This window comes from Cyprinodon variegatus, unplaced genomic scaffold (genome assembly GCF_000732505.1).
Source record: "Cyprinodon variegatus isolate N-32 unplaced genomic scaffold, C_variegatus-1.0 Scaffold1405, whole genome shotgun sequence".
NCBI classification, from domain to species: Eukaryota; Metazoa; Chordata; class Actinopteri; order Cyprinodontiformes; family Cyprinodontidae; genus Cyprinodon; species Cyprinodon variegatus.
The window spans coordinates 107,019-134,385 of NW_015151858.1; the positions used below are offsets into that span (position 1 = coordinate 107,019).

Sequence of the window (27,367 nt, forward strand, 5' to 3'; positions counted from 1 at the left end):
AGGTGCCAAAGAGAAATGAATTACAGGCTAACCAGCTAACAGTCCTGCTCCCGGTGTGAAACAAATAGAAGAGTATTTTCCTACATTTACAATAATTTAACTTTATTGATCGCACATCGGAAAAATGTATCTCTGCATTTAAGCCATCCACTTGGGGAGCAGTAGGCTGCCACTGTGTGGCGCCCGGGGAGCAGTGTGGGGTTAAGGGTATTGCTCAGGAAGCCAGAGTCGAAGCTGGGGGGATCAAACCGGGTACCTGCAACCTTCTCAGAGCACGAGTGCACTGCTCTAACCACTAGGCCAACACATTTAATAGACTGTTTATGTCTGATCGTTTAAACTATAGATTGTAGTGAACACAATTCCCCTCGATGGGTTATTTTGGAAACAGTGTGGATGTTTCTCTCCAGCAGGAAATGGAAAAACTGAGGGACAGACGACAGGATTAAGCGAAAACCAGGACAATACTTCCTGTTAAAGACTGAAGAAAGACCTGAGACTGGGATGGAGGTTAAACTTATAGGAGGACAACCAGCCCAGATATACAGAGACAGAGAGAATTGGATTTGGTTAACCCGTTAACCGGTCACAAAGCAAATCATAAATCAAATTAGCTGCTGTTCTTTAAACCTTGAGAGGGTCTAACCTCCATGCACAGCCATTTTAATGGCAGACCATTCTGACCATTCATACTCATTTTGGGAGTATGAGGCAGGGAGTTAACGAGTTAAAGCAGATCAATGTATTAAGATGGTTAAGCCAAAGTCCAAACTTAAAGAGGCATGGTTACATTATAGCTATGTGCTAGGTGCTAACTTCTGCTGCATGCAAACTATTTCCTGCTGCCATAGCATTTGTTATTTTTTGTGTTATCCGCCTTGTTTTTTCTAGATTGTTAGTAAATAAAGCCCTCTGTGTATATTCACAATAACGAAAGCGGGTTAAGCAGGGGTGCACAGGGAGTAGACAAGGAAGCGATGGGCTGAGCTAGTTAGCACCTCTCAGCGGAGTTGTTAAATTAATGAGGAAATATCAAACATCCAGAGCAGAAAAAAACAAAAAAATATTTAATTCCAAGAAAAATAAAAATGTAAAAGAGTGGTTGGAAAAGAGTGCGAACAGTGGTGTCCACTGAAGCGGGATCTAAAGCTGCGGAAGCATTCAGATGTCACTAAGAAACTGATGGATGTGTGGGTAAATGTCTTCATTAATACGGATACTAGTTATAGAAGTGTTGTTCTTAGTCTATACAGTCTGTAACATCTGCTAAAATCCAAGATGGCTGTTCAAGACCTGATTAAATTCCAGGCTCATCAACCATGCACTTACCTGGGATATACTCTAGCATTTTAATATGCTTGGATTCATTCCGTTGAAAGGGTTTAGATATTACTTTTTCATTCATTTTATTGATTTTTTTTTTACCTTGATGCTGTGTCCCTGATATCTTTGGGTAGGAATGGGAATTTTCTTTCTCTTTGATGTTGTTATACTATAGGAGGCTCTGGGGAGGATTCACAAGAACTTAGAATTGCTATAGATCACTTTGTTTGATTGTTATCGGTCGGTCTTTGACCACGCCGAGCTGGTAGATGCTGCCACATCTGTCTGCTTATTCTTCTCCGGTGCAGGAAAAAAAGCTAAAAAAAGATAAGACTTTTAAAAGATTTTCTGGACATATGATTGGTGTATATAGACTTATTTTATGATGATTTGGTGTTTTTTTGTTGTTTTTGTATAGGCATAGAAAATGACTATGCCCCTTTAAATACAATGTGGGGAGAATTCAAAGTCAAAGTTCTCAAACATATCAAATTGTTTTGTTCCTAAGGTGCTTGGAAAGAAGCCAAACTGTTTGGTCTGTTTGCAAAAAGCTAGTCCAGACGACCCCCAAAGACCTGTTGCTGTGAATGCAGTAAAAGGTTTTCTTTATAGTAATGACTCAGGGAAACTGCAAACAAACACTCACAAAAGTTTGAAAAACATTTTAGCATTTTCTTACACAGTTGTGCAATACTTTGTGTGGTTTTATTATACAAAATCTACACAACATACAAGGGAGTTTGTAGTTGTAAAGTAAAAACAAAGATAAAAAAACATTTTAGGGGTATGAATACTTTTGGAAAGAGCTGAGAAAGTCAGCTTTCCTGGCTTTTAGTGCTCCTTCTGAAATAACTGCTGCCCACAAGCTGATAAGTGCTTTGCACAACCTGTTGTCCGCATTCAGATAGCACAGGTACATTTGTGGCAAAATTGCTGCCTTTTCCATAACTTCTTTCGGAATAAAAGGCTAGGATGAATTGTTTTGCGCATCGTTGCCGTCTCCTTTTGAGTGCCACCTGCAATAGCTAAGCTTCAGCTAGGTGATAAAGGCTTGAGTGAAGGCAATCTGAGGGAACGACTCTAATGATGGAGTGGGTGGAAGCCGAGACAAGAGAAGAAACAGCAGATGGCTCCATTTTTTTTCTCTTTTCTCTTCTCAGACATTTGCTGAACTCTGCTCAAATGTGGCACATTTCATCTGTCAGAGAATCTTAGGCTGTCAGATAGCCAGCTCCCAAGGATTCACTGCAAGCTCCCACAGCTCGTCAATGTTTTAGCAGAAAGCAATCTTGTGCAGCCCAAGCCCACAGGTCAAACCAAACCACTAACCTTCCATAGAAGCTTTTAAAGACTTCATTGAAAAAGAAATTCTCTGGAGGTAAGAGTAAAGTTATAGCACATTCAGAACAGTTAAATTCTTTGAAAACTATAGAGTAATCGACCACTGTACTTCCTGGGATCAGCGGCTCTCTGTCTTTGAAATTAATTCCTGGACCGCGGCATGTTGAAATGGGTATGGCGGATAAAAAAGCAGCCTTCCTGGATATGAGGTATGGCTAAATTCCCAAAGGAAACAATCTCCATTAAGCAGCACAGTGACACAGAGAGGGATCTGGAAGCTTGAACACCCCCTTTATATATATATATATATATATTTTCCCATTTAGGGTCGTATGGTTATTGCAAACCCACAGTGGCTTGGCTTCTGTGAAGAGATTTGAGCTAACAGTCAATCATGTAGACAATTTATTCCTCACTTGTCACTAAGGTAACTGCATGTCTTTAACCTCTTTCAAGAAAAATTATCAGCAGCTGTCGGTTGTATTCCCTTGCATGTTTTGTTTCTCAAATGATGGGCAAATCCTGATGATTGCTGAAGTCAAGGATCTCCACAAAGCATGAGTCGTTGAAACCTCCACCTTTTGAGGTCGTCCTTTGACACGGGGAGAGGGGGGGTTACAAGGCGAGGCAAGTGCATATATATATACCGTATGAATACAGCCTTTCCCACTTCTGCCTGAGAAATTATTTAATACCAGAAAAGCAGCGTGTGAATTATTGATGGCTGTGCTTTTTGCAGTGACCTGAATAATGGGAAGGCGCGCTTGACACATGTATCCATCGTGTTCTGTCCACTGAGTCATGCAAGCAGAGATGTGGCATATCTACCATGTTTGCCTGATATCACAAGCTCCTTTCCCTGCGTTTTTTTTCTCCTTTTTCTCCCATCCTCCCCCACCCACCTCCTACCTGCTTTCAACAGGCATCGCCGTAAACAAGAAGGGGCTGATTTATTTCGTTGATGGCACCACGATCAGAAAGGTGGACCAGAACGGCATCATATCCACTTTCCTGGGCACCAACGACCTCACATCGGCTCGTCCCCTGACCTGTGACAACAGCATGGACATCAATCAGGTGACTTAAACCAAGAGGTGCCAGAAAGCTGTTAACACTCTTGCAGAGTGTGTCACAGTGCCACCTTGTGCTCCCAGCTCTGTAACCCCATTTCAGACTCATCCCTTCAGAGTGAGCTCTACTAACACATACTACTGCACACACTTACTATGCATTCAGTTCACAAGGAAGGCAACACATGCAGGAGGCTTTTTTTTTTTACACTTCACTGGCTATAGTAATACTTGAATTTTCCAAATTCTTTGGAACTGCAAATTAGAGTTTTTGGATGCTGCCGGAATAGGAAAATAGTTCTCTCTGTAAAGATTGAAACTTTTGCCTCACTTTTTGGCAGCATAGTTGTTAGCATATTGAGATCTGGAAAGATGAATTAGATACATTTAATATTCAGCTGTTGCTAATGTAGGCATACATATTGATTGACCAGAAATATAAATCAAATCTTATTTGATCTTAACATTGCAGAGCTTTGTTTATTTGTTTGAACAAAATTGTTGGTATTTGCTTCATGATTTATGTTTATCACAACAAGGAATGTCTAAAAGGCAAAACTGCATTCAGCAAATTATCCATTGATCCACTGTCTAAACCCACTTACAGCATTTATTTTATTTGTTCTTTTTTTTTTTTTTATCTCCCGGACACTTTGACCTAACAAATCACTTAATTACATTTGTTGTGAATTGCTGCAATATAGATAAAATGAACTGCGTTAAAAATGGATGCTATTATTGCAGATGATTTCATGCTGTTTTAAATTACATAAATGCATTTTATTAATTATTCCTAATCACCGTCCTAATCTCCCAATAATTACTTCTGAAGGAACAATTTGTTCCTCCCCATTGAGCAATCTTTAGTAAAGGTTCAAAGGGGGAAGGAGGTTCTGGTTATATCCAAAGTAAGATTTATTTCATAAGGTAAATTAATTACAGAATGATTCATTTTACTCAAAATAATACTCACATACACATTTACATTAAAATGTACTATTTCTAAGAGGTGAAGGTTTTTAGAATTTGAATCTGATTAGAATTGATCTACTTAAAGAGTTCAAAGAAATGGCTTTTGATGTAATTCTGAGTTATTTTATTTAATTTGTGGGAATTCCTTCCAGGTAAACTGGTAAACTGCCTCAGAAGAGGAGGCATAAAACCCTGATGTGGTCACATTTCAGTGAAATGGATTGGGTTTTCTGACCTGCGGTTCTCACTCTCCTCTTTCTAAGTCCAGCTAAAGGAGGAGTCTCACATCTCCCACTTGTTCTGACCTGAAGGTCGTTCTGTGGCAGCAAGATAGAGGCTAGCTTCTCTGACCCAGGTTGTTGGATGTTTACCTAGTTTCCACGTTTAGATCAAGTATATAAATGAAAATATACTAAAACTGACTAACTCTGTGGTTTATAAAAATATGTTTCCAATTTCAAATGAAGTTTATCAGCTATACTTTGATCTGATTGGCCTTCCGGTTCCGTCTCTCTGGACTTTATTTTTCTATGTAAGCACACGCTTAGGTGACCAGATTTCTGAGAATAAATGCAGGAATATTTCCAGCTTGGAGATAAAAACAAATTAAATGTTATAAAGATGAAATGAAGAAACAGAGATGGTTACAGTTTAATTTACTACCGGTATTTATATTTACTCATTGTTAAAATATAAAAATCATGCACAGCAGCCTCTCCTTCCTCTTAGCGATATGGAATAATGAAAAAAGTTATGGTAGCAGTAATAGAGAGCTAAGATAGAGGCAGGATTTCAGTTTTGACCAACTTCTTGCCTCCATTTCTCCAAAATGCTCTCATGCTCTTTTCTGTTTTGTGGCTCTACTCTTTTATCAGTATTTATATTTTACTCATCTTTCTCGTATTTATCATCATAATATAATTGCAATCATCTAAAAACATGTTACAATTTAGGCATGTACCATACTGGAAAAGTAAATATAATATAATATTTGTTTTAGATACTCCTATGAAATCGCTTTTAGCACCCAATGTCCTTTTGATTAAATCAAATAATGACCAAAATCCTATTTTGAGAAAAAAAGCAAACAAAAAAATTAAAACAAACATAAAAAAGCCCAGTCATTTTTATTTGGAGTGGATAAAATGCACATATAACCAGGTTTAATCATCTCTTCCTCTTTATAATTCTCAGTTCATGTTTTTTTTTTTTTTGCCTCTCTAACAGCTTTACAATAACAGAGTCCTTTATTACTTGCTCCTTTATATATACAAGAAGACAAACAAACCTAAGCCTGAACATCTATGTTAACAAATCACTAAAATTAATTAGCAAAACAGGAGCTGCCATAAAAGCTGTTGACATCAGCAACACGCTAATTCTCACTTTCGATGCCTTTTTGATTATTAAAGCTCCCATGCAATGTTCTTTTCTCATCATTCAAATATATAACAGGGGACATTCCCTGGGGACGTCTTCTTCCAGTGTAAAAATGTGTAGCCATGTCCGTCCCCATCCTGAAAAATCATTTATCTTTTCCTATATCCTTGTTTAAATTAAATGCCGTTGATAAAATGAAAACGATGATCATTGTACCCGGTATATTAAATAGACCTGGTTGGACCATTCAAGGTTGCAAATGTTCCATTATTTTCCAGGTCTTGATATTTATATTGAAGAAAGGGAAAAAATATATTTTAAAGCTTTTTTTCTGCTTTTATTTCCTGAAGGACGGAATTATAAAAAGCATATTCAGAAGTATTCACATTGGTTTATAATAGAAAAGTTTTACCCTCAACTTTACGCATCACACCTTGATTTCAACATTTTACCTTCAGTCTTTGACTTTCTGACTAGATCAAGTCATTCGGAAACTTAAAAGTTTCTGTTTCTCTACTTGCTTGGTCTCTATAACCTTTAATAAAACTTAACAGGGTGTCAAAATCTATTTTTTTTAAATGGTCAGCTACCAAATTATTCAAACTTAACTGTAATGTATATACTTTCTTCCTGTAAAAAATCAGAACCCATAAACATTGTCTTTTTTAGTCTCTAAATGTCCTGCTCAAAAATCAAGAAATGTTTGTATGAATATCTGGGATTTAAAGGGAAGAATTTGAAGGCATTCTACTGAATAAAATCAAAATATCTTTTTTATTTAGGATGACCTATTTATTCAATAGCTTTTTGAAATTTCCGAATTGGTAAAATGAAATCCTTCAGATGTGACATATTCACAGCCATTCAGAAGAGACTTCAGGGTCAGAGTAACATTCATTTACAAGACTGTTCGGCTAATCTCAAAAGATCTATCAAGGTTTTTTTCACGAAACAAAAAAAAAACAGGTACAGTTAATGTGAAAAGGTACGATTTGATTTATTTTTGCTCACCACATTATTATCACCTTTTTTGACTGAACTTCAAACCATCATGACTTGAGTATTTTTTCTCAAAGCGTATGAACGTGACATGAAAATACCAGGGTGAAATTTTTAGACCAATAACAGACTTCAGGTCCAAAAAGAGAGGAGTTTTCATCTCAAGCCAATTAAAAGTTGGAAAGAATAATTACTTAGTTGGGGGGGGCGTGCTCTCATGCAGCCGGTGCTGAATTAGTGTTTAGTGTTCCACAAGTAATTGTCATCACTGAGGACACTTGCACTGCACATGATAATAAGGGAAAACTCAGAAGCTGCTGCTTGCTAAGCTTATAAAACCTTTTTTCTTTGGCAAAACAGGACCGTTGGCGGCTTTGCCCAAAAAAGCTTCAAACTACCTTGAGAAAAAAAAGGAAACGTAAATGCTTGGCCCTAAATGATTCTAAAACTGGAACCTAAAAAATAGGCTCCCACACCCATATCTGTCTCTGACGTGCTGCTTGAGAGATTTGGGAGCTGATTTAGGATGAGAAATGAAGGAAAAAGGCAATAAAACAGACTTTATCACACTAAGGTGAATACTTTCACACCATTATTCTTTTTACTGCTTCTGGGGTTGGAAATGCAATTGTTGCAACTGTTTAAGCTCATGACAAAGCATTGATCTAACGGCTCTATTTTACTAAAGAGATGTTTTATCATCATGGAAAAACAAACATGGCTCCTAAATTACAAAAAGAAAAACCCATAGAAAACAAAGTTAACCTTAGTTCAGCACCAAAAGAAACAGATTTTTAATAAATTAAAGCTCATCCACTGATTATCACGGTTATGTAATTTGATTAGTTAGGACAGACATGTTTAATAGATTTATTTAGCATAAATTAATAAAGCAAATGATTCAAATATCTATCTATTAACTCTGTTTTTAGGAATGAAATGTGTATTTTCTTTATATTTTACACATAAATGGTGTAATTGTTGTGAAGAATTCAGATTTAAAAAAAAAGCTAAATTAAACATACTGTAGATAAAATATCAGCTGTGTTAGACAGTAGTAACTCCATATGAATTAAAAGAATGATTTCGTTTTAAAGTTTTTCCTCTATGAAGTAAAGACGTGCATTCCAATAAACCGACTTTGAAGTGCTTCTGCTAATATAATGTTTTCATTACTTTGCGTCAGCTTTCACATCAGCTACCATTACCTCACTCAGCGCTCCTCCAGAGCTTCCATAGAGCCTCTTAATAACCTTTTCCTCAAAGACGAAGCACTTAAGCTAAGGTGATTTTTGTAATTCTAGGAATTTATTTAGTTTACATCTAATTCGATTGAGTCAATATCATTTTAGTGTTCAAATATGGTGAAAAGTGCAACAATCTTATGAATGATGCAACTGAAATAAAACCAAAAAAATATAAGTAGCAGTTCTTTATATATTTTCTTTCATGAAAAAACTGAATGTGACAGGTGGTTTGCCTCCATTTAAAGCCAGATATAACAACTTAACTTTTACAAATTTGAAGAGAAGCTAAGACTTCACCAAGGGTGAGAGGATGATTAAACATCACCTGGTTTATTATGAGTTAAAATAAAGAAGGATGGAGGAAAATGTTTCTACAGCATTCATGTTGTTTATTAATTAGGTTAGCTTACATGAAGCACACTCACATACTGCTGTATTACCTCATTAAATGACGAAAACTATGGCGTCATATGTATTTCAAAACGCCCACAAGCAAAATAATCATACTCACATGCATGTTAAACTACTTCTGTGCATGGTTTACCTACCACCGCACAACAAAATCACACATGCACGAGAAACCGCCGCTTCCAGAGGAGAAAATCACTGTCCATGTGCACCAGCTCCTCCCACGCACACTCGAATTCATGATCAGGATCTCACAGCATGCACGACTTTCTATCCAGCTGCCACGCTCAAGAGTGGCTGCGCTCTCGAAAGCATCTCTGCCCTTGGACTGATTTTCCCCTTGCGCGAAGGAAAATGTTCATTTTGCTCACGGGTGTTTTGAAATAAATGTTACGCCATAGAAAACAGACATCATAAAAATAAAATTCAGATAGGTTTTCATATCAGTTGATATTGTATTTTCCTAGTGAGCAAAGGGGAAAGCAGTTAGTATTTGTTTGTTAGGACTGGAAACATGAGAGAACATGAACATAACGCATTAAGCTTATTACTTTTTGCTTATTAACCAACTTACTTGGCATGAATCAGCCTAGACAAGACATTGGCAGGACTGTGTGGTCCCCAGGCAACCGGGTGAAGATCTCTTTCAGAGCAATTTAACTAGCGGCAGCCCTAGAGGGATTGTTTTTTTTATTAATCACTGGTCAGAATAAACAAGAATTAGGAGTGTTTGGATGGTTTAGGACACAGTATTGTATCTCAAGTCATTTTTTACAGTTAGAAAAGGAAGCTAAATAAAAGTATGTTAAAAATCAGACTAATGGGTAGTGAAGATTTCGGCTTTGGCTCACTTAATGTTCTACAAGATGTGATTAATTATACCATCACTTTAAATGCGAGCGACATTTCTTTTGTGTCATTTTGATTTATTCTGATTTATGTCACTGATGCCCGTGTGCAGCTTTTCTTTCAGGTTGCACCACCAATTTGCACAGCATAAATGGAGCAGGAAGGTGTTAATTGGGTGCTTAATGTTCTGGTATAAGACATGCTCATTTACTGAGGCTGATATCTACTAAAACATGTGACACCATGGAGATTAAAGCCATCGAAATAAATAGATCAGTTTTCCCAATCATTCAGTCAGAGACGTTAAATAATATATTAGAAGTTTTGGAATAGATGTGTATTTCATAAATGGATGTTGGGAATTTGAAAGGTTTAAAGTTTCTATCATTGTGAAAGTCTTATGAACCACAATTGATCCTGTCTAGAAGATAGTTGAAGTCTGTTTTTCAGTGAGAAACAACTTTTTTCTATCTATAAAGTAAACCCACCTTTATTTACTAGCTAACAAAAGAATACCAGCATCTTGTGTCATTTAATCCATAAACTTGTATGGAAACTGGGAGAGTGGAAAAAATCATTGTTTTTGATTTGTTAGAAAATAATAAGAAGTAAAATGTGCTTTTGTATTCCATTTGCTTCATCATCCTTCGAAATCGAGAGCAAACAACTGAATCTATAAGTCATCTAACTAGATGCAGTTGCAGAACATCATAAATCATGCAGTCATTGAGACATGACTGTCAAAATATAGGTCAAAGATAGTGGATTTACCAAAGTTTTTGTCCAGACTTCTGTATATATATATATATATTTTTTTTCCTAAGGGAACTAACTTCTGCACAGGAAAAAGGTTTAATGCCCCGGTTTCATTGTTAAGAGGGAAGTCTATCTTTTACCTTTTTATACGGCAACCACACAACATAACACCTTTATGAGCTCATAGGATCTATATTTATACACGGTTCCTTCTGGCTCTTTAAAATCTTCTATTTCGGCTTTTGTAAACAAAAGACAGTCCTGCAAGTGAAAGATAAATTTTACATTCTCTATCGTATCTAATCTCCTCCAGGTAGCTCGCTTTTATCCAAACAGCAGCCCAGAAACTGAATTTAAGCTGTTTTTTATGACAAGAAAGTTATTTTTTTAGAATAACTTATGGTCTGTTAGAAATCTTTGCTGGATGGAAATAAAGATTTTATTTAAATATCAGACTTGTGACTTACTTAACCTTAAGCTGTTTTTCCTGTCACTAATTTGATGCTAGTATCATTATTTCTGTACACTTCCTTCCAGAAATATGTATACCCCTAAAACCACATGACATTTTATAACATTAGAACTGCAAGTTTTAGTGTTTTTATAGGGATTCTATAGTGCTAGCAAAAAGAAATAGAGAAAAGGGCATTTTCGTTTAAAAATGAAAATGTGAAAATTAAAACCCAATAAAATACAATAATTGTGTGAAATAAAATTAAATGTATAGGTAATATTGTGAATTGCCCTCAGTATGCTTCATAAAAATCCCCCTTATAGACCATTTTCATCAAATGATTTACAGATTTCAGTGTGAAACCTTCTCTATCACACTCTGACACTGACAATCTGCCATTCACAGCAATCTTAGTGAAGGGTAGAAAGAGGCCAGAGTTTGTAATTTTTTTCTGGATCTCATTTTTCTATCTTGACACAAAAACATCTGTCACTTTTCAGATGTAGTCTGCCCACATTCATCTTATTTTTGGCCATATTTATTGCCACATTGTGTTTTTGAGTGTGCGATAAAAGTTTATAGAAATAATAACTTTATGGAAAGCTGTTGCTCATAAAATATATTACATCTTATAAAAAAGGTGTTCTTTCTCTCTTCATTAAATCCACTAATTTCAGCGTCTTCTGTATTCCAGGTGATTTTGGAGTGGCCCACAGATCTAGCAGTAAGCCCCATGGACAACTCCCTGTATGTTCTGGACAACAACATAGTTCTGCGCATAACAGAGAACGGTCAAGTCAGTATTGCGGCAGGCAGACCGGTCCACTGTCCGCTGGCTGGCCTGGAGAGAGGTGTAGCTGGGGGACAAAGAGCACATTTAACCCCTCTAGAGTCGGCCGTTTCCATTGCCATATCCTATCACGGAGCAATCTACATCGCAGAGACAGACGAAAGGAAGATGAGCAGGATCCGGAAGGTTTCTGTGGATGGGGAGATAACACATTTGGCTGGAGCTCCCTCTGATTGCGATTGCAAGAATGATGCCAACTGCGACTGCTATCAGACAGGAGATGGCTATGCCAAGGACGCGAGGCTGAATGGTCCTTCTTCATTAGTGGCAGCTCCAGATGGAACCCTATATGTGGCAGACTTGGGGAACATCCGTATCCGCGCCATCTCTAGGAACGGGCCAACTTTGACTTCCAGCGGCAGCGCGTATGAGGTGGCTTCCCCTGATGCCCAGGAACTCTACATGTTTGACAGTAACGGCACCCACCAACACACCGCCAGCCTGCTCACCGGAGACTTGAAGTACACTTTCAGCTACAGCACAGAGAACGACATCACGGCTGTTACTGACAGCAGCGGGAACACTCTGAGAATCCGTAGGGACGCCAATCGCATGCCTGTGCGGATCGTCGCTCCTGACAACCAGGTGATCTGGCTGACAATGGGCACCAATGGTGGCCTGAAAACTCTCACTGCGCAGGGTCAGGAGCTGGTTCTGCTCACTTACCACGGTAATAACGGCCTGCTGGCTACCAAGACTTCAGAGATCGGCTGGACAACTTTTTATGAGTGAGTATAAGAATGCAGAAAGTTTTTATATCATTTCCAAAAGTCTAGTTCATTTAGCTTGAAATTATTAAGGCATTTCTGATCAATGAAACAGTCCAGAGTGCAAATCAAAACACACCTCCTACTTTGAGCGTGCCAACACAGGCTGCTTAAACAGGGATTAGATATGTTTGGTAAACTGGGAATGGCTACAACATGAATCTCTGGGATAGCAAGGGTCTGGTAACAGTCATGTAAATATAAGGTTTATTTATTCATTCATTTACATTTTATTTTGTCATTGATAGTAAAACTCTTACCCCTGTTTTAATTTGAACGGAATAGCCTTGGCAATCACACAGAAGTTTCCTTTTTTATATAAACTGTTTTTTTTCAGGCACATATCCAATTAATTGAAGTGTTTGTATGCTCATAAAACATCTACATCACTGAAAAGGAAAAAAACTTGAGCGTATTTAAATCAACCCCCTTTCCTTCTCGTTATGAAGGCAAATAACTTTCCTATTAAAGAAGATCAGTCTTAAAAACACTTCCCATTACATACCTCTGCTGGTTTTTTTTGTCACACTTAAATGTTTAATTTTATCAAGCAACATTCAATACAAGACAATTATAATCTTAGTAAGTTTTTCAGTTCATTTGCTAAGCAAAGTGCTCGAAAAACCAGATCTTTTGTGAAAAACGTAATACATACTTAGCAGCATTTACTGCCTTCAAGCATTCTGATAACTGTTTGATAGTCATTAATATAACTGTGGAAAAATTCTGTCCCAATTTATTTAGCAGAAATGTTTTATTTCCAGCACAATGGAGACTTTTTAACCAAGGACAACCCATTTAAGGTCATCCCAGAGGGTCTTAATTGGATAGGAGTCCAGGTTTAACAATTTTTTGGTCCTTTAGTGGTCTAATATGGTGTTCCTTAAATTGCTGTCCTGTTTCCTACGTAATGCAAGAGCTCAGTCAAGAGATGATAGCCATTCACCCTCAGGGTGTTCTGTGAGAGAACATAATTAATTAGTCCATCAGCTACAGCAAGTTCTCCAGGTTCAGAAAGGTCACCATCCTCAATATGTTGGGCTGTTAATGTTCAGTTGCTGAAATGCAATGTTATTTTCGAAGCTCGATTTAATGGGATTTAGAACTTTCAGAAAGTTTTTTTTTTTATCTCTTCAGCTGATTTATTACTTTATATGATTATTGAGGATGTCAGATATTTCTGGATTTCTCTCATGGAGACCTCTTTGTCCCAGTCTTTCTCATGAATCATGAACACTGACCTTAACTGATGCAGTGAGGTCTACAGAGCTTTTGTTCTGGGTTCTTCTGTTGCCTCCTTGATTTTTTTTTTTTTAATGGGGAGAGTCAAACTCCTTTGCAGGTCTTAACATTTTCAAGGAAATATTTGTCGATCACAAACTTTGTAGATCATTTGCCTCACAGTGACCCTGTGAGCTGGAATCATTCACACAAGCTTCATCACATGTCCATCACTGCAGTCCTCTAGTTGTCATATCAGAGTATCTCCAGAACACCTTCAGCCTGTCCACCCCTAACATTTGATTCCTGTCAGTTTAAGTGTCCAGTGAGAAGTTCTAATTCTTATATATTGTGTCCTGCCTGGCCAGACACCTTGCTATCAACCAGAAGTGCATCAGCTGCTGTCTAAAGTGATCTGATCAAGGTTATTGGTTGTTCCTTATAGCAGATTTAAAACTAAAGGAGAAAAAGCCTTTGAATCAGTGATATGTACTTCCACAGTGTATACAAGCTTTAACAAAAACTGACATTTTTTTACTACACAGCGTAAATTGAATCAGGTTTCACAAACTTTTCAGAGACCATACTTAATGCATTGCATTTTCTTTGAACTCTTTTATTTATTTGTTGTTTTTTTCTGTAGATATTGAAAATGTATTATGGTGAAGCACTTTGTAAGTCTTCTGTATGAATAGTGCTCTATAAATAACATGTTCTTTCTTCACAAAAAGCAAACAGAAGATATTTGTTTAGGGAAATTCTATTCAACAGCATTGTATAGGCTCACACATGAAGACATGTAAGGAAACATGAAGAATGATAATGAAACGGCCTCTTAAGGTTATATAAAAAATTACACACCGTGCACATTACTTTGAAATTTAACTGTAAAAATTGACACATCTGTAAAATAGCCTACTATACTTAAATAACATTTGACATTTTTTAACTGTTTTTTTAGACCAGTGCAAAGAAAGCATATCGCAAATGTACAAAAGATCCTTAAATTAAATAAATAACTGTATTAGATTAAAGTAAGCCTTTCAGATTTTCTGTCATAATCCAATTTGTGTTCGTAGCAAAGCCTCTCAGTGTGTGTTTTATTTATTTGTCATATCATGTTAAGCCGCGCATGATACCCTCACTCACTTCAACAAAACAGCCAATTAATGATTATGACACATCTATCAATCCAAAACAAACAAACCAAAAAAAAATCATTACAAATCTGTGTTGATTAATTTCCTTTTCCTGTGCGTAAGAAACTGATAGCTGACGAGATGTGTCACTCACTCTTATTCTATTTGGATCGTGCCTAAGCCACTTTTACAGACATCCTTCCCCTCGTGCACCAGAAGTGGAATATATCCGGCAATGAAAATGTGACATTTTAATTACAAGGAAGTCGGTGCTCTCACCCAAGTATGAAAGAGCTGATAATTGAAATGCATTGTAGCGCTGGGAGCTCTCATACATATAAATGCTTTGTCATTTTTGATGTTCCTTTCGTCCAACAGCTATGACAGTGAAGGCCGGCTAATGAATGTGACGTTCCCCACTGGAATGGTGAATAACTTGTACACAGACATATACAGCGCTCTGACGGTGGACATCGAAAGCTCTCTGACAGAGGAGGAAATAAGCATCACAACGAATGCCTCGACTATCAGGGCCTTCTACACTCTGGCTCAGGGTAAGGCTCCAGCGCTGGGCAGAACAGCGCGGCTGTTATTTGTCTTTGTTTCAAAGGTCTGCAGGGCAATGTTGAGTAAGCCTAAGTCGTGTATCATTATGACTCAGAGGGTCCGGCAGTATAAATGATTGCTCTCTGGGAGTGTGGGCTGGGATGTCAGGGAGACGCATCAACCTTGTTACTAAGTGCTTTCTGCTCTCTTCCACAACCAGATGGACCCTTTATTTCTTGCAATCGCTCATGCTCCTCACAACCTGAAATTGTCTAATCTGAGATGCTGAAGAATTGGAGATTTTTTACCTTAACAAACTTAGCCTGTGATTAACAACTGAGTTATACTGTTTAGATTATACTTTTTTTTTTTATTGTGTATGTAACCAACAGACCAGTGTAGAAGCAGCTATCAAGTAGGCTATGACAACTCCCTGAGGATTACCTATGCCAATGGGATGGACACCCACTACCAAACAGAGCCCCACATCCTATCAGGAGCTGCCAACCCGACTGTCGCCAGGCGCAACATGAGCCTGCCAGGAGACGTTGGGCAAAACCTGGTGGAGTGGCGCTTTCGCAAAGAACAAGCCAGAGGGAAAGTTATCGTGTTTGGGCGAAAGCTGCGGGTAAGTCTGTTTTAAATCCTTTTCTCCTCTGTAGCGGATGCAACTTTGACAACATAAAACCCACCTTCCAAATGAAAAAGAAGTTGTAAAACTGTGCAAAATTATTCTGTAAACAGACTTCTGTGCTTGGAAAATAATTTAAAACTAAAGTTGCTCATAAAATGAAGACAACATTGTCATTGTTGCTGCCAGTTACACATTTTTTCTAAAGCATGAGGGTAGCAGATTATTGTCTCACCAATATGCAACAGCAAAACCAAAAAGAACATTTTACAATGTGATGAGATAGAACAAGACACCCTAAGAAAACAAGCAAAGTCGAGTTTTAGTAAAGGAAATAACTGTTAATAATTTTGATATTTTATCATATATTGTGCAATATATCACTCTGTAGTATTTTGAGTAAATGTTTGTTCTTTTTCTGCAGTAAAGTTCAGAGCTTCCACCACTTGAAACATGGAAAATTATTTCTACCATAAAAAATCCTGGACATGACTATTAAATGAAAGATGTTAAAAAACTCTTTTAAAAACCCGCTTGAAAATTTGCTTATTTCATCACAAGAAGCTTATATCTTTTCAATCTAAATAAATAAATACATTTTTAAATTAAGGATGCAAAGACAACCAGCTGATCAATTAACATTATTGCCCCGACAGCCGATTAGCTGTTCCAAAACAACAAATACTTAAGATTTAACAACTTATTTATCAAACAGTTTTAAGTAATCTTAATAATCCCTTGGACTAGGTGTGCACATAACACATAATACTGAAATAAACTAAAAATACACAGAAAATGCACTAAAAATACAATACTATAAATAAAAAAACAAATGGGCTAAAAATGCTTAAAGAAAACAAAAAATGTTTATTTCAAAATGACAATAAATAGGCAATAGCATATAAAACAGATTACTGAAATAGTAATGATGGAAATGACGCACAAGGAAAATGGGGAAGACCAAAGCAGTGACCAAAGTCAGAAGTAAGAAATCACAGAGACGTAAGAAGATATTTAAAGGAACCATCAGCCAAAAATAAAACTTGCTGGAAAATTCTTCTTAATTTAAGTATGTCAGTGTTGGAAGGGTACCAACATTAACCCACCTTGCTTTCATCACACCTGTCTTTGTTTTTCTTGTGTGATATCTTACCTATTGTGTAAGAGACTGGGAAATTATGATAAAAGAACCACAGCATTGCTAATTGCTAATGTTAATTACGCTACATCTACATTAATCTGCATGAATACAAGTCAAGTTCTCAAGCCTACCCTCATAAGGTGTAATAATAGGGGTCCAAATGAGCACAATTTTATTTTTGTTCCCTTTTAAAAATCAGTTTAAAGACAGTTTAAGTATTTTATGTAAAATATCAGCTTTTGATTCCTTTTCAGAGAAAACATTTTTAGATGAAAAGCCTTAGTTGTTCACTAAGGCTGCTGGAGAGAATAAGAAATTCACTAGATAATAGTAAGGCTGAACAAAGTATAGCCTATTCAAGAGTTTCATTGACAGTGATGCAGGTTACCGTTTTAAAAATGCTAGCTGTGCTACTAGCAGGTTAGTTCTACCTAGGTAGTGCCAAAACCACATTTAGATTTCTGTTTATATACTGTAATTAACTGTAGGTCTTAGAAATAATCGGAATTCTCAGTATTTTTATTGCCAGCTCCCAATAGAAAAAAATGAATGGTGCATCTTTTTCACAGCTCTAAAAGACTAGAATTTAGCCACTTATGACCATGAACATTGTCTCCTTCAGCCTAAAGAGTAAAACAAAAACTAAAATGAAAAACAGACTGCAGGATGGGGTAGTGATGAACAGCAGCTGTGCACCTCGTGGCTTGGCACCTGTTGCATGTTTCTGGCATTGCCGTCTGTCCTGTTGCAGTTTGTGCTCTAGGCTACTCAGAAAAAATGATTGTGTTGCTTTTTGTAAGAAACTGCTTGTAAAGAAAGCAGCATAAACAAGATGGGGCTTCAATAAAGGATTCTCTGTTGAACATTTTTTTTTTCACCATCATTTAATCACACTCACGCTTCATGATTTTCAGGGACGACACAGTAAATACGGAAAATCAGGGGAAAGCTGTTAAGACTCAAAGATGATATGATAACAATTTTTAAACATTTGACAAGGAAAATCAGTAGAAAATACACATTAGAATAAAATAAATGTGTTTTGATGTTTAAAATGTGACGAAACAGTTTTGGCTTCTATGTGTTGAACTTATCATCAGCTACACCAATAACCTCCGAGATAGTTTTAAATGCGGTAATATATTTTATTTTCAATAGCCTACTGATTCGCTCTGTTACCAAAATAAAACATTCTTTAGTCTATAAAAGAACAAGGTTTATATTCTTTCCATTACTATCATTGTTAATTAAAATGTTGCTAACGTCAAACTACATTATGCAAACTTAGAAAAAATTAAAAGTAATGAATGAGTTATAGGTTATTGACATCTAATTATGCGTATTTAAATGAAATCATGCATTAGGTCATTTTATCTGTGGAAATACATTTTAACATTTTAACCCCTATTGTAACGATAAGTCTAACCTTCGTTTCCTTTCTGTTCCTGCTTTAGAACACCATTAATATTCCAGTGCTTTACATAAGTCCACCTCAGCACTGCACCTCCTTCCCTGACTGTGACACAGATTTATCACTTACACTTCTTCATGAACTTCACTCGGGTGGTTACGTGGACTCAGTGTCACTTTTGTCCCCTCTAAATTTAGTAGCTTTCATTTAAAAGGGCCGGGACACTTAACAGCGTCTTTAAGTTTAAATAACTTCCTCAAGAGGGGAGTTCATCTTTGTGATAACTTCACCTAGGGTTCTCTAGAAATATCGTTTTAACAGATACCACAGAGGAACAGCGATCGTATTTATATATAGGCTACTTTTTTATTCTCTGAATATGAATGTTAAAGTGTGTGCTGTTAAAACAGGATCCCTGTTGGAACGAGGAATGAGTTGTCGGCGTGGAGTTTTTTTTTTTCTTTTTTAATTAACCAAATGTTCAATTTTACCCACAGGTGAATGGACGCAACATTCTCTCTGTTGATTATGATCGCACCCTGAGGACGGAGAAGATTTACGATGATCATAGGAAGTTCCTGTTAAAGATTATATATGACACTGCAGGCCACCCAGTCCTGTGGGTGCCCAGCAGTAAGCTACTTCCAGTTAATGTGAGCCGCACAAGCACTGGGCAGATCAGTGCCCTGCAGAGAGGCCCCACCACTGAGAGACTGGAGTATGACAGCCAAGGCCGCCTGATTTCCAAGGTGTTCGCAGATGGGAAGATATGGAGCTACACCTATCTAGAGCAGGTGAGGGGAAAAAAATGCATCACCAGCAGAAATAGTAACAAAGGTGTATTGTGCAGCAGAATAGTTTTTAGCCCCAGAAGATAAATCTGGACCTTAGGTTTCCCCCAACTGTTTCTCTGAAATATGTCAGGGTTAATTAAGATCATGAGGCCTCAACATGATTTAAATAGTAGGGCTAATTACCGCTGCTACATTTACATTTGTAAGGCAGCAAGTGGGGGCAGCACAGTAGGATGCTCTTCCTTAAAATACATTGTTCATAACCTACTACTGTATGTGCAACAGTGTAATAAACTCTTTTGTGTATCCAGCCAAAATACTGTACATATATAAACACATAAAGGTTAACCATTATTAATTATAACGATGTTACGCTTACAGGTAAGCAGAATAATGACATTTAAAATACGGATATTAGATTAGAAAAATAAAAAGAAGAAAAAATATCGTCCCATTTCAAAAGTATTTTAAATAACTTTTAAAGATAATTTTCTTTTAATCTTATAAACAAGCATATTTGGAATATTTTATTTAGTTTTATCAATGACTTTATATTTCAACACAGAGATAGGGTCATATTTGCCTAGATCCCTGCTCAGAAAATGCATTTTGTAATCAAAAGGGTCACCTTACCATGTAAAGTGACTTCACAGCATCAAATGCTTGTTTGTCTCAGATAAATTTGACATTTATTTACATGTATGTGTTATGTAAGAATTTGTACTATTTAGAGCAGGAAGTCTGTAAAGTTCAAAAATACCTGCTTTGCTAATCAGTGTAGCTTCTTTCTCTTGTTACTTGTACTTCAGTTGCTTTACAGATTTTACTTTATTTTTCGCAACGCTTGGCTCCTCTAAATATTTCAACACCCGTGTTAGTATGATACACATAAATAAAGGATGTAAGAATAAGTTAAAATAGGTCTTTGATCGAAAAAGTCCAAGCTGAATACTTGTGAGGGTATTTTGCTGTCACATGTTAAAGAACAACACTTGTATGCATACTTCCCCTGATTTCTTGAGGAGTGTGTTGAGATGGCACCGGGATGATCGGCAACAAAAACAGGGAAAGATTTTTTTTTTTTCTCTTTTGGGAGTTTTTTTTTCAGTCACTTCTGGCTCCATCCTGTCATTGCGTGACCTAGAAAGGCCATGTCAACACTGACACAAGTAACACAAGGGGCTCAGGAAGCCTCAGTGTGGCAACGGATGACTGGGCATGACATTTTAACTGAGAGTCTTTGGGAGATAGAGTACATCCTAAAAAATGCATATTCTCTGAATTGATTAAACAAGTCTAACATGTATTGCAGGAGTTAATAAACTGCTTATGACTGATAGATATGCATATGCATGATTGGCAAGAATTACCTTTAACTCTGTTCTAAAAATCAAACACATATCTTATCTAAGCTTATAAACTTTAATAATTTGTGCCCAGTTTTTTTCTTAATGTTGCATTGATTTGTTAATTTGCATCTCAAGTTGTTGAGGTCCCCTTCTACATTTTTTATGCTCAGTTTCACCTTTCCCTACACCTGAAAATTTCCATTCTCTGCATTGCTTTGAAAATATATTCCACAGGCATGCAACTAAAAAAAGAACACTGTGTTTTGCTCCTCTCCCCCCAGTCTATGGTTCTCCTGCTTCACAGTCAACGGCAGTACATATTTGAGTTTGACTCTCTGGAGCGGCTTTCTGCTGTCACCATGCCAAGCGTGGCTCGTTACACCATGCAGACCATCCGTTCAGTGGGCTACTACAGGAACCTTTATCACCCACCTGAGAGCAATGCCTCAGTAGCTGTGGATTACAGTGAAGACGGCCTCCTGCTGAGAATAGCTCACCTCGGCACGGGCCGCCGAGTCCTGTACAGATACCGCCGGCAGAACAAGATTTCGGAGATCTTGTATGACAGCACAAGGGTCAGCTTCACTTACGATGAGACGGCGGGTGTGCTGAAGACTGTCAACCTGCAGAATGAGGGCTTCATCTGCTCCATTCGGTATCGCCAAGTGGGTCCACTGGTGGATCGGCAGATTTTCCGCTTCAGTGAGGATGGCATGGTGAACGCGCGCTTTGATTACACATATGACAGCAGTCTGCGTGTTACCAGTGTCCAAGGCGTCATCAATGAAACCCCGCTACCCATCGACCTGTACCAGTTTGACGACATATCAGGAAAGATCGAGCAGTTTGGGAAGTTCGGTGTGATCTACTATGACATAAATCAAATCATATCCACTGCAGTCATGACCTACACAAAGCACTTTGATGCTCATGGACGCATCAAGGAAATCCAGTATGAGATCTTTCGTTCACTGATGTACTGGATTACTTTCCAGTATGATGATGTTGGTAGAGTCACCAAGAGAGAACTCAAGATTGGTCCCTTTGCCAATACTACCAAATACAGCTATGAATATGATGTAGATGGCCAGCTACAGACTGTGTATCTCAATGATAAAGTAACCTGGCGCTACACCTATGATCTGAATGGAAATCTGCACCTACTGAATGCTGGAAATAGTGCCAGGCTTCTGCCTCTGCGCTATGACCTGAGAGACCGCATCACCCGCCTTGGAGACATCCAGTACAGAATGGATGAGGACGGCTTCCTCCGTCAGAGGGGCGCGGAAATCTTTGAATATAACTCCAAAGGACTCTTGGTGCGGGTCTACAGCAAGAGCAGCGGCTGGACTATCCAGTATCGCTATGATGGGCTTGGACGCAGAGTCTCAACCAAAACCAGTTTGGGCCAGCACTTACAATATTTCTACGCAGACCTGAGCTACCCAGAGAGGATAACTCATGTATACAACCACTCCAGCTCAGAGATCACTTCGTTCTACTACGATCTCCAAGGTCATCTCTTTGCCATGGAGATAAGTAGTGGAGAAGAGTTCTATATTGCTTGTGATAACACTGGCACACCTCTGGCTGTCTTCACCAGCAATGGTCTCCTAGTGAAACAGCTTCAGTACACTGCATATGGGGAGATCTACTTTGACTCTAACCCAGACTTTCAGCTGGTGCTTGGTTTTCATGGCGGACTTTATGATCCTCTGACCAAACTGCTGCACTTCGGAGAGCAGGATTATGATATCATGTCTGGCAGGTGGACAATTCCTGATATCTCCGCTTGGAAGAAGGTTGCCAAAGAGCCAGCTCCTTTTAACCTGTACATGTTCAGAAATAATAATCCCATCAGCAAAGTCCATGAACTAAAAGAGTATGTTGCAGGTAAGATATCTTGTACTTCAAGCTGCAATTTTTATTTACTGTGAGCTTATTTTCTGAGAGCATGTCTTTTTTCTTGGTGTTTTTAAGGATTTGAAGATGGAAATAAGAAATTTGGGGTAGTTTTACTCAGATTGTAAATAATAATAAAAACACCAACGTAATTTCCAAAAATAGGAACTCCAAGGGCAGAGGGGATGAAGACAAATTGTGTGTCGATATTGATGCAAATAGATGGTACTTTATTTAATTATTCAGCACTTAAAAGACCCCTTCTGTTTTTGTATTATTTATTAAATGATTTCAATCATAAAAAATATATTCTAAATTTTCTAAAATAACCTAAGTAAATGCAAAACATTTTCAAATTATGATTTCATTTATTTAAAAAAAACTATTTATAACAGTGTTGCTGCATATAAAAAAAAAACACTTACACCTAAAACATATATGTTATAACAAATACATTGATTGTTATAAATTTGAAGGATTATATAATTTCTGCCTTATTGGAGGGATTTAATTCATAAAACAGTGATTAAAGGTTATTAATCTGCATCTCAATCAGATTTGTACCTGGACACTGGCCAAATCACTTCTAATTAAGTTTAAAAAGTGGAAATGCTTTTTTGCTTTTTCCAGCTACATAGCAAAAGCAAGGTTAAACAGAATTTATTTTGGTTATTTCTTTTTTTTTAGCATTGGGAATATTACAACCAATTCAATATAACACCACAAATATCTACTTTTGTCTGGCCAGTCCACAGAAAATGCTCATAAACGTTTTTTTATATTTACAATAGTCTGTTTTTGTCCAGTCTCTCTTGTATTGTTCAGTTATGAATGCTTGCCCTAATTCAAGGTCTGCAGAGTTCTACATGTTTTTCTGGATTCATTTTTGACCTTTTGCTATTGTAGTACGTTCGGCCCCTGGTGTTTCATGTTTCCTCCTTGGGTGGATAGTGGTTCTAACGTTGGTTCTCTGAAGTCCCAAAACCTTAGAAAAGATTGATTGTCAGAGTCTTTGTTCCTCAAGTGTTCTTTTCTTTTGGACTTGGGTAAAGTGGCTTATGGAGATTGTTTAGCCAATGTCAGACAAGTCAGCCATGTAGCTGTCAGACAGGTTTAAGGTGCTAAAACCCTTCATTTTTATGCAGAATTTGGTTAGTTTGATAGTAGAAAATGAAATCATTATTTAGAAATTGTATTTTGTTTTTACACAGCTTTACCTATTTATCAAAAACACTAAAAGTTAATTCTTTTAGGAACATGTCCTATTGTGCTTCCTTTTGAAATAAAACTTGGGGTGGGAGTCATGAGTTTTATGCCTTGTTTTTTCCTCTGATTTTGCAGATGTGAACAGTTGGCTTGTAACATTTGGGTTTCATCTTCACAACACCATTCCCGGGTTTCCTGTTCCAAAGTTTGATTTGAGCATGCCCTCCTACGAACTGAGAAAGAGTCAGCTCTGGGATGATCTGCCGGTGGGTAAAACTCAAAGCACTCACATACTGAACTCCCCAAAAATGTAGAAACATGCAAACAGAACCTGTAGCAAATATAGACTGAAAGAAAAAAAGCAACAACTCCTTTCTATTGTTTTCTTCACTATCTTGAAGAGTCTGTCTCATTATAAGACTTCAATGTTTTTCTTGGAATAAGCGCATTAATTGGTATATATTTGCATATAATTATAAACATATAATTATAACATGTAACTAGGTAGTGCTTATACCTCTATGTACCTTCAGTAACAACAGAAAATGTTTCGTGCTGTCTAATTTCATATGTGATTTTACAGTTAAAAGTCTTTGATCCTGTATATGCAAAGAATCGTTGGTCTGTGACCTTAACACACACACACACATAGAGAAAGTCATCAGGGATTTATCTACATTAGACCTAAAAACATGGCTTAAAACCAGCAGTATCTCAGATAGAGATAAAAAAAACTCTACGAAACCAAGCAGTAGCTGGTTCTAAATGGCCTTGAGAGTCAGGTTCTGCCATGTTCAGACGTTAACGTTTCACTGCACTTCTCCTACAGTCTATCTCTGGGGTCCAGCAGGAAGTAACCAGACAAGCACATTCTCTCTTGTCATTCGAGCGGCTGCCAGAGGTCCATCTCAGCCGAGGTCGAAGAGGTGAAAAGTCTTGGCTGTGGTTCTCAGCCGCAAAGTCTCCCATCGGAAGAGCTGTTATGTTTGCCATCTATAAAGGCAGCGTCCACACAAACACACTTAATGTGGCGAGTGAGGACTGCATCAAGGTTGCAACAATCCTCAATAACGCTTTCTATCTGGAGGACCTGCACTTCACCATAGAAGGACGAGACACACACTACTTTGTCAAGCCGGGCCTCCCAGATGCTGACCTCGCTTCGCTGCACCTCACCAGCGGACACAAGACCTTAGAGAATGGCGTCAACGTGACGGTGTCCCAGTCCACCACAGTCATGGACAGTAGGACTCGCCGTTTCGCAGACGTTGAGGTTCGTGCCGGGGCTCTGGCTTTTCACATCCGCTACGGCTCCACTGTGGATGAGGAAAAAGTGCGAGTGGTTGAGCTTGCACGTCAGCGTGCTCTGGCAGGAGCGTGGGCCCGCGAGCAGCAGCGAGTGCGCGATGGGGAAGAGGGGGTTCGCCCCTGGACAGAGGGGGAGAAGAGGCAGCTACTGAGTAGTGGGAAAGTGTTGGGATATGATGGGTACTATGTGCTTTCCATTGAGCAGTACCCAGAACTAGCAGATAATGCAAACAACATCCATTTTCTCCGGCAAAGTGAGATTGGAAAAAGGTAACAACTCCAGGTGCATTACCTGCCAAAGAAACTGTATTGGTGTGAAGATAAATGTGGAAGAAATGAAAAGCGGCTGTATGAAACAGCTACTGATATGTATGTACAGTGTGTGGCTTTGTTTTGTAAGAAATAAAATAATAAAAAAACAAAAAAAAAGAAGAAAAAAAGAGGTGAAGAGCAATGCTGTGCATTGTGACCTACAGACTTCAGAATAAATGTAAAACTACACAAAGCCTTAACATGGCAATTACAGGTCAGTTCCTCTGTAGCACAAGCCTTTTGGACTCGGACTCGGAAGCAGAGGAACATAGATGTTTTTAAAGAGATGCTGAGCTTATGTAGGTGTTTTATGTTTTGACTTTTTTGGTTTGTTTTCATCCGGAACAAAGTGTCAATGGAACAGAGGAAATGTTTACATTATGCATACCTGCACTTCTCAAGAAGTACCAGGCTCATGGATTCACATTCCTAGAGCAAGCAGTGTTCTTAAGCAAATATTTGTTTTTCAAACCAAGAGACTTGTGATGTTTATTCTCACCAGACAACCACTATGTATTCCAGATTTAGCACTGTAAACATCAATATGTCATATTCTCTTTGAAATGCTTTTAAATGGGGAAAAAAAGATGTCTCAATAACGAAATAGTAATTGTTTGGGGGGGATGCAGCGAGTGTGTGATGAACTTTGTTGAGTGAAGCAGCACAGGTGTATCTTGGATATCACAGGGACACCATCTTTTGTAAATGATCCAAGAGTTTTATGCAGTTTTTCTTGTTTCTTTTTAAGAAACTGAATCAATGTCCGTACAAGTCATTAACAGTAATTTATGTTGTGTTTATACATAAATAAAGTCCTGCTGGTTTTAATTTCATTCTTGGTATATTTTGGGGGTTTGTTTGATTTTAGGTTGTGGACACAAATGGGACGAATATTCATGTTTTCTAAGTTAAGCTTCAAGGTTCTTTAATCCATCCATCCATCCATCATCTTACACGCTTGTCCCAATTGGGGTCGCGAGGGGTGCTGGTGCCTATCTCCAGCAGTCAATGGGCGAGAGGCGGGGGGTTCTTTAATCGTTTAAGTTTATTAAATTCCAGTTTTTCTATATTCTATTTGGGTTTAATATGTGCTCTGCAAATTATGTAACAAAATATTTTTGCTTTAGATCCTGCAGTTTGAAAAAGTGACCTGGTTTACTGGTATGTTTAAAAATGAGCTAGTGTGTCAGATTTGATTTCATTCAGATTGCATCTAATTAATGCCTGTATTCCTTTCAGTTACATTTAGCATAATTCAGGACGCCTAAACTGGACTCTGCAGAATCTTTTTCACATAAAAAACTCATTTATTTATTTAATTCAGTCCGTTTTATGTTGAATTCTTTTTTTTTTATTCTCAAAGAAGCATGTTAGGTAACAGCATAGAAATGAATAGAAGAATACATATACTTGACAAAAATTTTCGAGGAAATCAGGAGTTTTACAGTCCAGTTAGGAATTCAACGTTTCTATCTTTTTAGACAGGAGAAATTCCAGCTGTTTACTCAAAACATTTTTACTTTTTTTTAATTATTGCTCAGACCTGGAAAATAATTTAACAAAATGCAATGCTTTTAAGGACTGTCCAGAAACCCTAATGTTAGGACTGTTATTATTAGTAACTTCTGCAAGTAGTAACTTGTTTCTACAAATGGTGATATATTTCTGAGACAAAGACAACCCTTACTTCCACTAAATTTAACACTCAGGGCGAAACTCCTGAGATTTGTCTTCCTCTCCAAAGATAAATATTTTATCAATGCAAATATTTCATGAAACTATCTTTCATAGACAAGAGCCAAATATAAATTGCCAGTATGGCATTTAGTATTAAAACTATTTCATGGGTTTTTCTAGAAGCTCCGTGTTTCAACCGCAGGAAGATTCTTACAAATCGATGTTTCCGTTTTTCAAGCATATGTTTAAAAAAAAAAAGAGAGAAGGAAAAACAACTTAAGCGGGCGTTAATCAGTCACTAATTTAAAAATCAT

At 37.6% G+C, this 27,367-nt stretch overlaps 1 protein-coding gene across 1 annotated transcript in view; it reads left to right on the forward strand.

Moving 5' to 3' along the window:
* LOC107103254 (teneurin-3-like) overlaps positions 1-25,506 on the forward strand; it is a 126,187-nt gene extending 100,681 nt beyond the window's left edge. The window contains exons 22-29 of the mRNA XM_015402878.1: positions 3,587-3,741; positions 11,494-12,377; positions 15,155-15,330; positions 15,715-15,950; positions 19,003-19,299; positions 20,930-22,541; positions 23,892-24,022; positions 24,586-25,506. Of these exons, the coding sequence (XP_015258364.1) occupies positions 3,587-3,741; positions 11,494-12,377; positions 15,155-15,330; positions 15,715-15,950; positions 19,003-19,299; positions 20,930-22,541; positions 23,892-24,022; positions 24,586-25,338 (4,244 nt within the window). The 3' untranslated portion in view covers positions 25,339-25,506. The remainder of the gene's footprint in view (positions 1-3,586; positions 3,742-11,493; positions 12,378-15,154; positions 15,331-15,714; positions 15,951-19,002; positions 19,300-20,929; positions 22,542-23,891; positions 24,023-24,585) is intronic.
* Positions 25,507-27,367: the final 1,861 nt, after the last annotated feature.